We start from the raw sequence: 17,489 nt of genomic DNA, 5'->3' as shown, positions 1-17,489 counted from the left end.
CCCCCCCCCCCCCCCCCCCCCCCTCCAAAAAATGATTCATATTCACTGGCTGGATGAACTAAGAATTGAATTTCTCCTCTCCTTCAGCCTGTGGGCTGTGATGGGGAGCTGTACAGCAGTAAGGCAGTGGACAGGTGTGGAGTATGTGGAGGCAACGGGTCGTCATGCCACCGCATCTCTGGATCATACAGGAAGGCACTCACACAGTTAGGTAACACACACACACACACAAACACACTTAATGATTAAAGTCAAGATATCTGGTGTTGAATTTGGTTGCACAGCAATACTAAAAGTGCTGGATCCACAGTCTAAAGTCTGTTTTACTTCTAAGTCACCTGCTGTTTCTTTTGTTATTGGAGTAAACAGTTATTTAGGCCTGCAGCAGCCCTCTCATCAAATGTCACTATAATTAATGTTCATGATGCGTTTCTTGCAGAATGTCTTGATGTCAAGTCCTGAAACTGATTTATGATTTATAGCTTCACTAAGACTATTTCACTAAAATGTTATTTATTATTTTATTCTGAAATTGTTTTCAATTCAGTTCAATTGTATTTGTATGGTGCCAATTGACACCAGAAGTTATCTCATTGCACTTTCCATATAGAGCAGGTCTAGACTGTACTGTAATGTAATATTATTACATCAAGACCCAACAGTTCCCACCATGAGCGTGCACTTGGCGACACAGGTAAGGTAAAACTCCCTTTTTAACTGGTAGAAACCTTGAACAGAACCATCAAGTTGGGCGGACTTCTGCCTTGACCGGATGGGCGGAAGGGGAGAGAGCTGGAGGAGTGACGACACACAGTAGCTCAACACCAAAATAATAATAATAATGGTAGTAGTAATAATACAAATTTCAATGAAAACGAATAATAGTAATAATAATGAGAATAATTAAAGGGAGACCAACAAAGGTTGTGGTCAAGGACAACCGGACTCAGTTCGGAACTGAAGAAGTCTCTTGGATGAGGGACGAAACGTCTTCTAGTATCGTAGAAAAAAGGCGGTCTTTAGAGTTTGTTTAATTTGAGAGTTAAAGGTAGAGGATAACTCAGAGATTCCTCACTGTGGCGCTGGAGGCCAGATAATGATTCTCGGAGGTGTTTGTGCCCCAGTATAATAACTACAAGGTTTTTACATCCTAAAGGCACGCTTGAAGTTTAGCTAACTGATTGTTTATATTCGTTTCATGAACACAGTGTAAATCAGCTATAACTGATTTCCTCCTATGAAAAACATTGAATAGATTTTAGAAATCTGAGCAGGAACGCCATTCCCTCCTGACTTTTCCTCCTGGAACGGCGTTTCCACCCAGTTTCCACCACTAATACAAAACGTGTCTCTTCAGGTTTGTAGTGTTCCTTCCAGCTACATTTTAGCTGCAGGGCTTCTCTCCTCATAATGTCATTACTCCAAACACTTTTCTCTCCACAGCATTACATTTGAAGTGGGACCAAATGTCAACCAGTTTTTTACTAACGTTGCCCTGTTGTTGTCACAATGTTGTTTCCCCTTGACTGTCTCACATTGGCCAAGCTCCTACAGATGTAGCGTGCAGCTAGCTCCAGGCTTTTGGCCATGTTGGCGAAGCGCTACTAGTGTGCAAAATCACCGGGAAGATGATTCAGGCATGCAGGATGTGTGAAATGTGCAGCCAGTGAGAAGAAGGAGATTTGGATTACGTGAATGTAATTTCTTCTCCTTGAAAATAAAGAGAGATTTCGTTATAGTTTTTATTTTACTCTATGGAGATTTAGTCAGTGTTTAGTTTAGTAAGTGTTTAATGAAATCAGTGTTCTCTCATAAGGTTGTTGGCGAATATATTTCATCACAGTTTTCATTCAAGAAATGTGCACTCGCCTGATCTCACAAAAAATGGCTTTCCGTGTCAAAGCAACTTTTTTAAGGAAAGAACAAGAGTTCCAGTAAAGCTAGAACTGAAATGGTGCGTAGTATCCTGGTTGTGTCCAACAAAAACATTTGTTTGGAACATTTTAGCCTCGCTGATGACAGTTAATTTACAACAGTCCACTGTGCCTGGGTTTAATGTGGGTGTTTTTCTCATCAGGCTACGTGTTCATCACCAACATCCCAGCTGGAGCTTCAGACCTTCAGATCATAGAGAGACACAAGACGGAGAACATCCTGGGTGAGAACCTACAACTTCTTTAAGGTCAATAAACTGACTGTGCAATCAACAGATTTAAATCAGCATCAAAGTACCACTGTAGTAGTAGTTCTAGGTGTTTTTATTATTATAAAGTTTTATATAATTTAATATATACATTTGAGATGAGCTGTCTGGGTCTGTATTTGTACCAACTGACCATAGATCGTTTTGATCTTCTGGTCTCGCTCTCTCAGATATTGTACCACTATCTTAAAATTATTCTTTTTTCTATCGATTCTTTTGGGGGGTTCTGACCCAGTTTTGAATATCACTGTCTTAGTCCCGCCCCCTGACGTTTCCTCTCCTATCCAGCTCTGTCAGATGAAGCTGGGCATTTCTTCTTCAACGGAAACACTGTGTTTGACAATCCTCAAAACTTCAGAGTGGCAGGAACAGTGTTTAAATACCGACGTCCGAGCAATGTATTCTCTGACGGGCTGGAGTACATCATCGCCCAGGGGCCCACACTTCAGGGCGTCAATGTTATGGTAGAGCACACACACACATAGACGGGAATATGTTTGTCTCATTTTTATGTTTAATTCCAGTATGAATTGGTTAATCTGTGATTTTCTCTTTGGACATGAAGTACTACAACCTGAATGGGAAGCTCCCCCACATCACCTACGAGTACACCGTTCCCTGCACATCTCATGACATCACAGCTGCAGAAGGCATCACCACAGGCCCCTCCCTCTCCCATCTTAACCTACCCGATAACAAGGTAAATGAGGATGTAAGAGCGACGAATCACAGCAGAGGGAGTGTCACATCTGTCCATCACTACCACACCCAGCTGGGAGCTGATGGCCAATCCGATGTTCAGCTGCAGGAAGAAGAAGAAGAAGAAGAAGAAGAGGAGGACGTCGTCGTATGGGAGATCAGGACACCCAGCCCCCCACCGCAAGCCGCCATGTTGGTCTACAGACCGGCTGACGTCACCAGTCATGTATTCAGCAATAATGATGTTGAGGAACAGGGACCTCCAGTGCCGTCTGGCTACCGTGAGTCCGAGATTGATCTTTCTGCTAATAATAGAGCTTTTTACTTTTTAAAATTGACAACTAGGGGTGTGACGAGACACTTAGCTCACGAGACGGGACACGATATTGGGTTCACGAGATTGAGACGAGATTTTAACATTTTTCTGGTCAATTATTTCGGCACCAATTTATGGTAGAAATGTTTTTATTAATGTAAAGGGAAACAAAATTCAGGTTGCAGGTGACAATTCAAAATCTAAAACTCTAACAGAATATAATTCAGTGCAGCTCTCAGATCTGTTTCTCCTGTAGATCAACTCTTCTCCTGTAATATCCTCCCTGCTGAGTCATGGTTTCCCTCCTCTTTTGTGTCTTTTGTTTGGGGAAGTAACCTCTTTAAATGTGACTGTGGCACCTTTTCACCTCAAGGATAAATTATTACATTTTAATTTAGTTATAAACTCCTAAACTTTAATAGCTCATGTGTTTCAGCAGGTTCAAAACTTTCTGCACATTCAAAATCTCTCCCACATGTCTGACATGTCGAGAAAATAGTTGTGATATTCTGAGACTAACGTCGTCATTTAATGAGAATTCAAAAATCACTGCTCTGTTGATATGGTTGCATCCCCCTTCAGACCATCTGATAGAGACATAAACCCGTTTGGGACCGTATGTTAGGATGGCTGATGATTGTGGAAAACGAAACTAACCGAAAACACTTGTGATCAGGCAGAAATCTCACTACAAATCCACACACGTTAACTTCAGCACCTCCGTTGAAGTGCAGCTCACAGTCCCAAACAGAGCGAGGTTGCGCCTCAGTTTTTAGATGTTTATATTGGAAAACTACCAGCTATGTTACCCCTTGGTCACAAACTGGCTGCGACTCACCGCGTGAGATGGGGGGGTAACTTTAGTTTTTACTATTACAGCCAGTCAGCTGGTTGGAGATGATTAACGTGAGAAAAGTGATGTGTGACGTGACGGCGTGAGAAAAGTGTCAGTTGCTTGACGAGAAATATCGTCATGTTTCATTCTCGTCACGCCACTATCGACAGCACATTTGTCCATAGAAGCAAATTGACAGTGTTTCGGTGCTAAAACTGATAAGGTAATTAATTAGTCAGCTGACAGATAATCAATCAGTCATGGAGTAAAAATATAAAATATGGTTTGTTATAGCTTTTCAAAATCTTAAGGATAGCATTGTCATTTGTCGGTCCATCTGTCCAACACACATCCAGAGCACGATATCTTGACTAAAGCCAATACCACTGCTTTGAAAAATACCTTTTCATGGCGCACTTGTAGGTCTGTGTCACACCCGTGCACGCGATAGCGGATTCTGCATTTTTGGTGCAAGTTTGATCATGAAATAGTTTTTTTTTCATAATAACATAGCGCAAACAATTCTTTACATATGTTTTTTAAAGAACTGTAACCATGATCTTTACTGCGTGGGATGTTTTACAGTTAAAAAATAAACTCTCTAAACTATGTAATGGGAACACTAGAGAACCTTAAATGACCTCAAACATATCTTGCCAAACTGCAATTTCTTGTTATTTATTAGCTGACATATAAGCAGTGAAGGGGTAGTTACTCAAAAAAGGTAATATATTACACATTACTAGTTACTTTTTTTAAAGTAATGCCTTACTTTACTAGATTACTCACTGCTGAAAGTAACTATTTACACTACAAGTTACATTACTTGGATTACTGCGTAACATCACCTATGATGACCATATATGATGAACTGACACCTCATATACGTATGCTCAGATCAACACAAATCCCTATTATAATGAGGACATACACAGGATCTCTCTTTTATGCTCTTAATACTAAAAAGCTGACAACAAAGCCCAACATTTGTCAAGAGAAGAGCAAGGCTACACTATAGTACTAAGATGCTTAAAACTTTAATTGGACATTTCATTGGAAACATTTATTTTTTAAATAATGAATTTCATTACAATACAACATAACTTAAAATAGGCTGTCCTTCCAACCAGTGCAAATATTAAGTTGTTGAAAATAATATCAATAAAAAAATAACACACTGGCCCAAAATATCAGATGAGACTTCAGAGAGTTCAAAGGAAAAACATATCATATGAAATGTAATTTGGCCAAATCCACACAACAAACTTATTGTAGCTCACTTGCTGAACTGTGGCTTTAAAGTAGATCTTTCCTCTTACTGGACATGCCTATCAAAGAAGTGGTTATACCTGATGAGCAGGAGTCTCTCAAATCGTTTGTCAGACAACCTGTTCCTCGTCTGAGTCAGCACAAGACAGCCCTGGCTTAAGAGCCTCGCCACAGGCGCACCAGAGGTCGCTGTCCTTTCACCAAACTAATATAATACCTCCACCCCTCGAAAGACGTCTTTAGCGGCTCTGCCATTTCTGCGTCCTCGTGAACTGGCGCTAAAATCAAAAGTGAGGTCGGAAAATTTTTACGCCAAACACGTATGAAAAGGGATGTTTGACTTATTTTTCTCTCCTCCCGTTATGCGGATAGTTCAAGAACCAGTACGCAAGTAACGCAATGATTTTGTTACTAACTAACTAAGTTACAGTTACTAACTAAGTAACTGTAATGTGATTACTGAAGTTACAGTAACGCGTCACATTATTGCGTTACAGACAAAAGTAATCTGATTACAGTAACGCCCACATAATATGTCAATGACAAGCTAATATAGCAAGTATATTGTCCAGGACGATTTGACAGTTGAAAGCCATTTCACAGACTTGGAAAGTTATAAAAATTGTCTGATGCAGCTCCCACTGACGCTTTCAGAAACCAGTCACTATCTCATCTTATCTAAACTGCCATTTCTTCAGTATGTTGTTTTGTTCTGTCCAACCTCTTATTGTTGTGGTGTTTATTGTCGTCTCTCTTTTACTGTTCATTCAGGAAGTTCCTCCAACTCGATTGACGAGCCATCCACTGCTGATGACAACACTGTAATTCTCCCGTTTCCAGGTAGGAAAGACAAATCAAGCTTTTTTCCATTGACGGGTTTCTGTGCAACCTCATCACCGAGATGCGTGCGCAACTAGTGGGCAGAAAGCTCGGTCTTTGCAGCATATTAGTTTATACAGCGTATCTGGCAGCAGTGTTGGGCAAATTACACACCTGTGGAATACCCATGCTGTCTGTGAGGTGGCTGGATCATCTCATCTCACTAACGCAGATTTTTGACAGATTTGTGAACAATATTTGAGAGAAATAGGCCTTTTGTGTACATAGAAAAAGTCTCAGATCTTTGAGTTCAGCTCATGATGAATGAACAAAAGTGTTTATAATTTTGTTCAGTATATTTGTAGATTGTGTTTGGGTTTACAAATTAAATATATTTGTGACTCATAGTCTGTGCATTAACAGGGATACTAACATTGATTTACCCCCATAGGGTCCGCTACACTACTAACTGTTGTGGGATAGGCTTCAGAATGGCAAATCCTCCACACATGAAGCGGTGGAAAGACACTACCCCTTATTCAAACATACAGACTCAACAGGCCCTAGCAACTCCAGTGTGTTGTTCTGAAGCTGTACCTGAACTTCTGACTTCCATGTGAAGAGAAGAGAGCAAAATGACATTTAAACAGAGAAAAAGAAAATCTATTAGTAGTTTGGTTTAACTAATCAAAACAAGAAAATCCGATACAGTCTTAAATAACATCATTTCACTATAATATCTTTGACAGGTACATATTTAAAATACCAGGATGTTTTAAAAACCCTACGTTTTTGTTATATCCATTCGCAGGTAGTGAAGTGAGCGTTCACACCGCAGCCCTGCCAGAAGACGCCCCCTATCTGCTACTGGAGGATTTACATTACAACCAGACGCACTCAAACACGCGCTCTCTCACACAGTCTGTCAAACACACCCTCACTGACTCACATTCACCAGCAGAGACACATGTGGAAACTCTGTCTGCCACAGACCCACAGTTACGCTCAGACGCGCTCACAGTTACTGACACACACTCTGTTACTCGCACAGAATCTGGCACACACTCAGACACACGCACCGCCATCTTGGTACAGCTGCAACAGGTGTCTGCAGTCCAAGCAGCCCACACAGAGAGGTATGAGATATAATTCACTGCACATTTGTGCCATGTGATGTTCAATGGCTCGTTCATTTACTGAGTATAGTATCTAGATATTTCATGTTGAAAAACATTAAGATTAGTCCTGTCCTAACAATGTTTTAATGACTGTGTAGAGGTTCGCCTGTGAGTCTAGTTGTTACATTTAGGGATGGGCGATGTCGCCAAAAAATGTTATCAAAATTAAGAAATATAAATCATTCAATATCGATAATTATCAGGATAAATGTCAAATCATTGTTTCTTTCATGTTTAAAGGCTCCAGGTGGTTAAATGTGGTTTCAAATTATTCTTTACGGTCAGAACAAACACTTGATGACAAAATAAACATCTTATAGAAAAATTAAGTGCTAAGTAGTTTGGGCAAATGAATTAAATCAAACCCAGTTACATTTAGAAAATGAACTAGAAAATAAATGGTTTTAAAAATGTGCCTGCCTGTTTATGTCTGTCTCTCTTTAGCAATGACTTTGATGTGGGTCTGGACCCAGATATTAGTCTGACAGACATGTATCGCTGGAAGGTTTCTGCTTACGCTCCATGCAGCTCAACCTGTACAGCAGGTAAATGAAAGTACATACAATATGATAATACACAAATCTGATTGGCTGACACTGCCGATTTATGTGTTGCGTTATGTTTACATGCTATGATTTCCTCTGTGCACTCTGTTAACAGTGTGTGTCTGTTTGTATTGCCAGGTATCACTTCTAGCTATGCCCTTTGTGTACGGTATGATGGTACTGAAGTCGATGACAGTTACTGTGACTCTCTGACCAGACCGGAGCCCACACATGAGTTCTGCACTGGAAAGGAATGCCCTCCAAGGTACAACCCTTTTACGGATTTAACCTACTGACTGACTGACTGGTTTGGTAACCTAAAAGCCTGATGTGAAATTATTCAAAATCTGGCACAGTTTTATTTGCAAATGGCAAAGATGTGGTGCTTTTCTTGTGTGAGAGATCAGAAAAACAAATACATCAGGTCAGGTCAGGTGAGATGACACCTACGTCTGTAAGTTAAAGTTATGTACTACATTAAAGTTAAAGTATATCTGCATCTTTGAATCTACTGAGGTCTTAAACATAGGACTGTTCTGCATAAATAAATTCAGTCCTGAAGGAAAAACCAAGCAAATTAATCCAAGTACTAATCAATTGGGCATTTTTCTTGTAAAATCAAAGATTATGTATCTCAAATCAAATCCCTTAATGTGGTTGAGTAATTTGCGTGCACTGCTGCCTATCAGTGTCTTTTTTTGGTACTACAACTAGGGATTGTTGTCAAAAATGTTCAAATCCTACACAAATGCTTGCCTATTTAGCAAACAAAAAATCTTGGAATTTTTCTTTCAAAGACTGTAAAGGATCATTTTAGTATTTTTAAACCATGTCCCTATTTTCACATGTGTCGGTGTGGGTGCAAAAGGTTTTGAATCTGTGCAGCATAGTAGAGCAGGGGTGGTGATGGCGCATAGATACAGTAAGATGCTTGCCTTTGGTGTGGGAGACCTGGGTTCAATTCCCACTGTGACAGGCACCATTGTGTCCCTGACCGCAAGACAAACCCCTCGTTGCTCCAGAGGCGTGCGACCTCTGACATGTACAGCAATTGTAAGTCGCTTTGGATAAGAGCGTCAGCTAAATATGTAAATGTAATGTAGATTGCTTCAGCCGGCAGCCGTGCTTATTTTTGCCGCTGACAGGCTCAGTCTGTTGTATGTTTAAAAATACCATAATTATCCTTTAAGGTCTTGAATTTTTCAGAAGTATTTTCTAGCAAAATTAGAAAGGATTTGTGTAGGATTTGAGAAGCAAAAAAGGCACTGCCAGGCAGCTGTGCACACAAATTATCCCCAACCGCGGATCTGACCCGGGGACAGCTGAATGAAACATAAATAACATACTATAGATTACTAAGTTTCACTGGAATTGTCTAATGTTTCTACAAACAAGAGCCTATGGCACCTCAAAATCTAAATTCTACAAAAAGTGTCTCAAACAAGAACCTCATACTGAGGTAAAAATTTTTAAACACAGGCAGATAAAAGAATGACATCTCTTAATGTGACTGAAATGGTTTTCTGAAACTGTTTAACATTTTGCTGAAGACCTCACCAGCTGCACCGTCTCACCACTTTGTCCTCAGATGGGAGACCAGTGGTTGGAGTGAGTGCTCTCGAACGTGCGGCGAGGGCGTTCAGTATCGTACTGTGCGCTGCTGGAAGATGCTGTCACCCGGGCTTGACTCTTCTGTCTACGATTCACTGTGTCTGTCACATGACCTTCACAAACCAGCCAATAGAAAGGTCTGTCTGGGCCAGAGCTGCGGACCCCAGTGGGAGGTGGCAGAGTGGTCAGAGGTAATACAGCAAGCCACAGTGCATTGTGTCTGATGTGGGGATGTGCAATGGAAGTTTTGTTGTGGATAAAGCAGCAAAGAATACATTGTTCAAGAACTGCCAGAGTGCTTTCTGTTAACCCTGCTTACGTCAATATCAGGATCAAAACATTGCCCTGTAATTTCATATCAATATTTTTCAAATAATATAACTTGTTGTGAGCAGTCGTCATTAACAGAGATAAACAAACAAATATTACAAATACCGTGGAAAATATTTTCACTTTAACTAAAATAAATTTTAAATAAAATAAAACTGAACTGGAATTGAAATCTAATACCTAAAACTGAAAAAATAAAAAACAACAATGATTAATGTTGCATCTATCCAATCGTTAATTTTTGAGTCAGTGGGAACGCCACAAATCCCAGATTTCTTCTCCCTTTAATGTAAGTGCTCTCGAGCCAGCTGGGATGTTTAATCCATCCACCATATGCTGAGGTGTCTTCCCAGCTGGGTGTTCCCCAGGACATCCCCAAAGCGAGGCAGTTAGGAGGCAACAGGTGTCTGCAACACCTCAGCTGGTTTCTCTCAAAGTTAAGAAGCAGTAATTCAAAACGGAGGCTCCCCAGGACTGCTAAACACCACACCGTAATGCGTTGGTAGGTGAGACTGGAAGAATAACAATAATAATGCATCATATTTACAGTATCTCAGAAAAGTGAGTTCACCCCTCACATTTTTGTAAATATTTGATTATATCTTTTCATGTGACGACACTGAAGAAATGACACTTTGCTCCAATGTAAAGTAGTGAGTGTACAGCTTGTATAACAGTGTAAATTTTCTGTCCCCTCAAAATAACACATCACACAGCCGTTAATGTCTAAACCGCTGGCAACAAAAGTGAGCGCACCCCTAAGTGAAAATGTCCTAATTGGGCCCAGGTAGCCATTTTCCCTCCCCGGTGTCACGTGACTCGTTAGTGTTACAAGGTCTCAGGTGTGAATGGGGAGCAGGTGTGTTAAATTTGGTGTTATCGCTCTCACACTCCCTCATACATTTTGAGGGGACAGCAAATTTACACTGTTATACAAGCTGTACTCTCACTACTTTAAGATATAATCAAATATTTAGGCGGAGAGGGAGGGAAACTTTTACTGTGGAGGATGATTAGATGGCCAGATGGAGAAAGCTAAGTTGGGAATTTTGCCATGACACCGGGGAACCCCCTACTCTTTGTGACAAGTGCCTTGGGATCTTTAATGACCATAGTGAGTCAGAACCTCAGTTTAACATCTCATCCAAAGGAATAATGACTTCATGGGAAACAATGAGTGCCTGGTGTAACTCAGACAGACAAAACTTAAGCAATAGTATTCTGCATGTTGATCATTTATCTCTGACTAGATTGCTTATGTATTCTTCATTATACAACATCATGGTCCCCTTTTTAGTATAATGAACATGCCTGGAGGAGGCTCTTGTGATCCTTGCACATGTATGGGTATATATACTGTATATGTGTGAGTTTGTCACTGTGTGTGTCAGTGCTCGGCTCGGTGTGGCTCTCGGGGTGTCCGTACTCGGGAGGTGCGATGCTCCTTGGAAATGAGACTATGCAACCAGTCCTCTCAGCCAATAGAAAGTCAAGAGTGTGAAGGGCCGCCCTGTGACAGAAGATGGACGGTTTCTGACTGGGGACCTGTGAGTTTAACAACACACACACAGCTTCAGCAGCTTTTTATCATTCAATATAAAATTAATAGTTTCAGTTTTACGTTTCAATTCAACGTGTCTGTAAATGTTCCAGTGCTCCGGTGTGTGTGGAGAGGGAAGGATGGTGCGAGCAGTGATGTGTCGATCGTCGGGTGGGGTAGTGATGTCAGAGGAGCAGTGTGACCAGTCCCTGCGCCCGCTGGCCATCTATCCGTGTGGCGACAGAGATTGCGCCCCCCACTGGGTCGAACAGGAATGGCAACAGGTAAACATCTAAAGGGCTCGTCCATATAAGTGTGCATTCAGACCAAACACGAATTTAATCCTCGCGGGTGTTTTATCCCTGGATGACTCGCCGAGCGTTCACACACTATGCAATAATGAACACAACTCGCAATTATGACAGCGGTGTGAAAACATAGTAAACATTTTGCTGTTATTTAATTGCAATAAACGGATTAAAATGATGCCGAAATAACTACAACACGATGCCGATTTGTTAAACAAATGAAGTCATGCTTTGTTAGATCTTCCAGCAAGAGAGCAGAACAACAACTTTTAAAATGCTTGTTTTCTGAATGGAATTTGGCTCGATCAGGCCTGTGCGATGCTATCTTGCTCACAGTAAAGTACAACGATAGCTGGAGTCAAGTAACATACACATATTTTCTGAACCAGGTAGTTCAACTTCCTCGCTTTCTTTTCTTCAAGCAATGTTTTGTCTGGTTTCCTCAACACTCAGTAACTACTTCGGTCGGTTTGAAGCACTCAACAACACTCCCGTAAGGAAATCCACGCCTCACCCAGATGAACAGGTACTCAGACTGCAGACAGCTGATTTCCGGAGGACGTTGAGACTCAACGCACGAAAAGCAGCAGGCCCCGGTAACATACGGGTGCTCAAAGACTATGCTGACCAGCTGGCTCACGTCCTCACGGACATATTTAACACCTCACTGACCCATGCTGTCGACCCATCCTGTTTCAAGACTGCCACCATCATACTAGTGCCCAAAAAACGCACAATTTTATCACTCAACGATTACCGCCCCGTCGCACTCGCTTCAATCATGATGAAGTGCTTCGAGAGGCTTGCAAAGGACCACATCATCTCCACCCCCCCCCCCCTTTTGATCCGCTCATGTTTGCTTACCGCTCAACAGAGGACGCCGTCTCCCCCACACTCCACCTGAGTCTGGAACACCTGGAGAAGAAAAATACCCACGTGCAAATGCTGTTTCTCGACTCAACACAATCATCCCCCAGCACCTGGTGAGCAAACTGCCCCCCTTGGACTCAACACCCCCGTGTGTACCTGGCTGCTGGATTTCCTCAGAGACAGACCCCAGTCTGTGCGGGTTGGCAAAAACACCTCCAGTGTCATCTCCCTCAGCACCGGCTCACCCCCAGGGCTGCGTACTGAGCCCACTGCTCTTCACCCTCATGACCCATGACTGCCGCAAGTAGTACGAACCACATCATTAAGTATGCGGATGACACGACAGGTGGAGGGTCTCATCAGGGACATCAACGAACTGGCCTACAGAGAGGAGGTGAAAAACTTGGTAGACTTGTGTGACACAAACAATCTAATCCTGAATGTCAACAAAACAAAAGAGATTGTCGTTGACTTGAAAAATCAGCCAAGCCACCCCCCCCCCTCCTCATCAACAACGCCGCCGCAGTGGAGCGGGACAGCAGCATCAAGTTCCTGGGGGTGCAGATCACAGACACTGTGACCTGGTCCCTCCACACCTCTGCTCTTGTGAAGAGAGGACTTTCTGCGTTGGATGAGAAGAGCAAACCTCCCCCCTCCCATCCTCACCACTTTCTACAGAGGGACAGTAGAGAGCACGCCGACCAGCTGCATCTCTCTCTGGTTTGGGACCTGCAATGCCTCAGACTGGAATTGCGTAGAGAGAGTAGTGAGGACAGCGGAGAGAATTACTTCCTTCTGTCCTTGACAGTGCTTGCAGACGCTGCCTGACCAGGGCTCAGACAATCACAAAAGACCCCTCCCACCCCCGCCACGGACTGTTCTCCCTGCTGCCCTCTGGCAAGAGGTTCAGCATCAAATGCAGAACAACCAGATTCCACAACAGCTTCATCCGCCACGTCATAAGACTACTAAACTCCCAATAATCCCCCTCCCATACATACGACACTAGTCACTTTACATGGACACTGAACTGAGTAACTGCACTATCACACTATCGTCCGTTTTGCTGTTACAATACATCCTGGTGCTACAAATATTTGCACTATTCATATTGTCCTACATTCCTGACAAATTCGGTTTCTGTTTATTTTATACATTTTTATTCTATTTTATATTGCATATACTTATATTTATACTGTTTTTTCTTTAACTTGCCTTGCAACGAAATCTCAAATGTACATTGTGAATGTGCAGTTGAATGACAATAAAGTCTCTTAGGTCTAAACTGTAAATAGTAGTTTCCCACTGACACTATAATAACAACAGTGCAAGTCAGAAACTGAGTCACTGCTGAGAAGCACGAGTGAAGATAAACTAATGTTTTAATCCCAAAAATTTAAATTAATTTTAATAAAAGCAGTTAACTCTGAGCCCCTTCCACCGCTAAACGGCGCAGATGTAGCAGCCAGATCCGGTCCGACTGTGGGTGTTTATTTGTCCAAAAGCTCCGGCGCTGCCCCCGACTCTCTCCTCCACAGCTCCCTGTCACTCAGCAGCTATCTGTCGGTCGGCAGAGACTCTGTCCCTCCGCTCTGCCTGGTCCTCTTCAAGCAACACTCTGAAACCGTTGGTGATGTCCGGACAATCTCAAGGCTAACGCATTGCCGGCGACAGGAAATCGTGTCTTTCCACGTCTTTACATTGACTTTGTTTGTATCGCGCAGCCCTCAATGCTCACTTCGCATTTGGTCTGAAAGCACAGTAAGTGTGGTGCACTTTTAGAGGTCTTTGGAGACCATATTTTGGCTGCTGGGGGAAATCTCTTTAAGATAAGCCGAATCATATATATATTTTCTTTGTTTGTGTGTGCCAGTGTAATGCTACTTGTGGGCGCGGTGTGCGTCAGCGTCAGGTGGTATGTGCTGGGCTGGAAGGCGGTGTGTTCAAAGAGTTTCCAGACAGCAGTTGTGACCCAACCAATAAACCAGAGACCAGCTCCTCCTGCTTCCAGAGACCCTGCTCCAAATGGTTCACCACATCCTGGTCTCAGGTAACAGTCTGTCTGTCTGCATACTGATGCATCGACCAGCCAGTTCACCACTACAGTGATCTCAAACCAGGGCTTGGGGTAAAATGTCCCGCATCTTCAGTGAGAGTGTCTGTCGGCACTGTAGCCTGATCATCAATAATATGTACAGAAACATAAAAAGTCCTGTCCTCCCATGCCCCCTCAGTGCAGTAAGACCTGTGGGAGTGGCGTCCAGGTTCGAGAAGTGAAGTGTTACCAGGGGGAGGAGCTGGTAACCAGGGGCCACAGCTGTGACTCTGCCCTCAAGCCAGAAGCCAGACAGAGTTGTGAAATCCAGAGTTGTCCGACCGAAGCACCAGGTACAGAAACAAACACAGTGTGCAAAGTTAATGTAGGCGAAGCAATTTACGCCTCCTTGAAAGGACAGGAGGAGCTAGAGATATAGGATAAACTAAGTCCTAGATGTATCGCTGTGATAAAGTGTTTCTCGAGACGCTGCAGGGGAATGGGGTAAAAAATGTAACTAGATATCACCATGAAACTTTCCTAGCTTATTACTTACATTAAGACAGTATTTTTTGTGTTACAGGTTTTCTGAAATGTTGTGTTTAAATATGCAAATTAGGCAGTATCTAATAAAATATGTGCTAATTTGCATATTTTTTCAAGAACTGAAATCTGAACACTGGATTAAGTCAGATCCAAATTATTGTTTTATTTTGTTGATATATTAGACTCAAATGTTTTTATAGAGGGGTGTTGGATATCTCTTATTATGACTCCATAAATCAGAAAATACTATCAACAGGCATAAAAAAACCTGACCTGTTTTGGTGAATAAAATTTTCTCTAATTCAGGCTATGAATGATATATAAATAAACCTCTCTGTAAAAACCTTCAGAATATAGTTAATATAGTGAAATTCTACACTTTTCATTGAAAATCAGAATTTTCATACTGAATATCAAATCAACTCCTTAACAACAACTACCGGTAATGATATGGGTAAGACAGCGATAGCGGTAGCACGTGTTACATTAGAAATACTAACTTTTAGTAGAAATCTACAGACGCACAGAGACAAACTGTAGTAAGATAAACTACTAAATGTATATTTTAGATGTTTTCTTTCCACTAGTCTGAAAGAAGACATGTTAAGGAAGCTAAGTAGCCCAAAATCTCAAAATTTCCCTGCCGTGCCTCACCTTGAATGGAGCATTTGCACTTTTGCCTCTTTCCATATATTTCAGACTTTTTTAGTGGCTTTTGTGTGTTTTATCCAGCAGCAGCACCGGCCGCATCAGTAGCAGTAGACGACTCCTGCCAAGACAGACCAACAGCCAACTGTGCCCTAGTCCTAAAGGTGAAACTGTGTTCCCATTGGTACTACAGAAAGGCCTGCTGCCAGTCCTGCAGGGCACCAAGACTCTGAAGTCTTAACTGTAACCTCTCACCTCAACCCCTTTACACAAACCACTGGTACCAAAGGTCCCATTAATATTGGTGCTACACAAAAGCCTGCTGCTAGCAATGTAAGGCCTTACAACATTAATTTGAACCATGTAATGTTTTCCTTCTATCTCTAATGTCAAAGGTCAACCTGTGGTCACTGTCTTTACCTCCTACCTGTCAACATAATCCCTCTAATCTTGTTTCCTCTCACCTAGAATTGCTCTTAAAAGTACATCTGATTTTGTAAGTAGTGGTAGCATCATCACTACTAAAGGTAAACGATCAAAATGACCCCAAGTGCTTGCTCAAATTAGTCATCAGTAAAATAGTTTTGCAGACAGTTCCTGCTCTGTAGCGATATGTTTATCTGAAGTACCAGAAGCATAAACAGCTTCACGCCTCTTTATATCACAATGCACTCCATCTGACGGAGGTCCTGACCATTTACCCGGCATGCTACTAAATCTATTTACTGAGCACCTACTGCCCGGATAATGTGAAGGTAGACTATCTTTAGGACACACTGGGCTTTCTGTTCATCTGTTGTCTTAACTTCAAAATATAAAGAAACAAACCAGCCTTTTGATAAACATCCTTCATATGGTCTTTATTCCTTCTCACTGTTGCACTTGTAAGGTAAAAACCCTCAAAGACTCTTCATCCATCCATCCCTGTGTCCTCCACTGCACCCATCCCCCATTTTTAAAGTGATGCTCCTGGACCTCCATCCATCCATCTTCATCCGCTTATCTGGGGTCGGGTCGCAGGGGAAGCAGCTCCAGTAGGGACCCCAAACTTCTCTTTTCCGAGCCACATTAACCAGGTCTGACTGGGGGATCCCGAGGCGTTCCCAGGCCAGTGTGGAGATATAATCTGTCCACCTAGTCCTGGGTCTTCCCCGAGGTCTCCTCCCAGCTGGACGTGCCTGGAACACCTCCCTAGGGAGGCGTCCAGGAGGCATTCTTACCAGATGCCCAAACCACCTCAACTGGCTCCTTTCGAGCCGGATGGCCGAGCTTCTCACCCTATCTGTAAGAGAGATACCAGCCTGAGGAAACCCATTTCGGCCTTCTCGTTCTTTCGGTCATGACCATAGATGAGGGTAGGAACGAAAATTGACAGGTAGATTGAGAGCTTTGCCTTACGGCTCAGCAGTCTTTTTGTCACAACGGTGCGGTAAAGCGAGTGCAATACCACCCAAGCTGCTTCGATTCTCTGGCCAATCTCCTGCTCCAGTCTCCCCTCGCTCGTGAACAAGACCCCGAGGTACTTGAACTCCTTCACTTGGGGTAAGGACTCCCTACCTGGAGGTGGCACTCCACCGGTTTCCTGCTGAGAACCGTGGCCACAGATTCAGAGGTGCTAATCCTCATCCAAACCGCTTCACACTCTGCTGCAAAATGATCCAGTGAGAGCTGAAGGTCACGGACCGATGATGCCATCAGGACCACATCATCTGCAAAAAGCAGTGACGAGATCCCAAG

The 17,489-nt window shown here is 42.6% G+C and overlaps 1 protein-coding gene across 4 annotated transcripts in view; it reads left to right on the top strand.

Moving 5' to 3' along the window:
* The window catches only part of si:ch211-267e7.3 (ADAMTS-like protein 2), a 28,133-nt gene extending 11,536 nt beyond the window's left edge, over nucleotides 1-16,597 (top strand). Inside the window, exons 7-21 of one of the 4 annotated variants that reach the window (XM_046051702.1) lie at nucleotides 88-211; nucleotides 2,078-2,158; nucleotides 2,492-2,667; nucleotides 2,769-2,903; nucleotides 3,006-3,183; nucleotides 6,094-6,162; nucleotides 6,953-7,277; nucleotides 7,764-7,864; nucleotides 8,003-8,129; nucleotides 9,453-9,666; nucleotides 11,197-11,352; nucleotides 11,459-11,629; nucleotides 14,397-14,573; nucleotides 14,758-14,911; nucleotides 15,837-16,597. In XM_046051702.1, the coding sequence (XP_045907658.1) occupies nucleotides 88-211; nucleotides 2,078-2,158; nucleotides 2,492-2,667; nucleotides 2,769-2,903; nucleotides 3,006-3,183; nucleotides 6,094-6,162; nucleotides 6,953-7,277; nucleotides 7,764-7,864; nucleotides 8,003-8,129; nucleotides 9,453-9,666; nucleotides 11,197-11,352; nucleotides 11,459-11,629; nucleotides 14,397-14,573; nucleotides 14,758-14,911; nucleotides 15,837-15,985 (2,337 nt within the window). In that variant the 3' untranslated portion in view covers nucleotides 15,986-16,597. Of the gene's footprint in view, nucleotides 1-87; nucleotides 212-2,077; nucleotides 2,159-2,491; nucleotides 2,668-2,768; nucleotides 3,184-6,093; nucleotides 6,163-6,952; nucleotides 7,278-7,763; nucleotides 7,865-8,002; nucleotides 8,130-9,452; nucleotides 9,667-11,196; nucleotides 11,353-11,458; nucleotides 11,630-14,396; nucleotides 14,574-14,757; nucleotides 14,912-15,836 lie in introns of all 4 variants that reach the window. The other 3 variants (XM_046051701.1, XM_046051700.1, XM_046051703.1) reach the window with 3 other exon arrangements.
* Nucleotides 16,598-17,489: the final 892 nt, after the last annotated feature.

Source organism: Micropterus dolomieu, linkage group LG06, assembly GCF_021292245.1.
Source record: "Micropterus dolomieu isolate WLL.071019.BEF.003 ecotype Adirondacks linkage group LG06, ASM2129224v1, whole genome shotgun sequence".
Classification (NCBI taxonomy): domain Eukaryota; kingdom Metazoa; phylum Chordata; class Actinopteri; order Centrarchiformes; family Centrarchidae; genus Micropterus; species Micropterus dolomieu.
The sequence above is the reverse complement of the archived record's forward strand: the minus strand, read 5'-3'. Positions and strand labels throughout refer to the sequence as shown.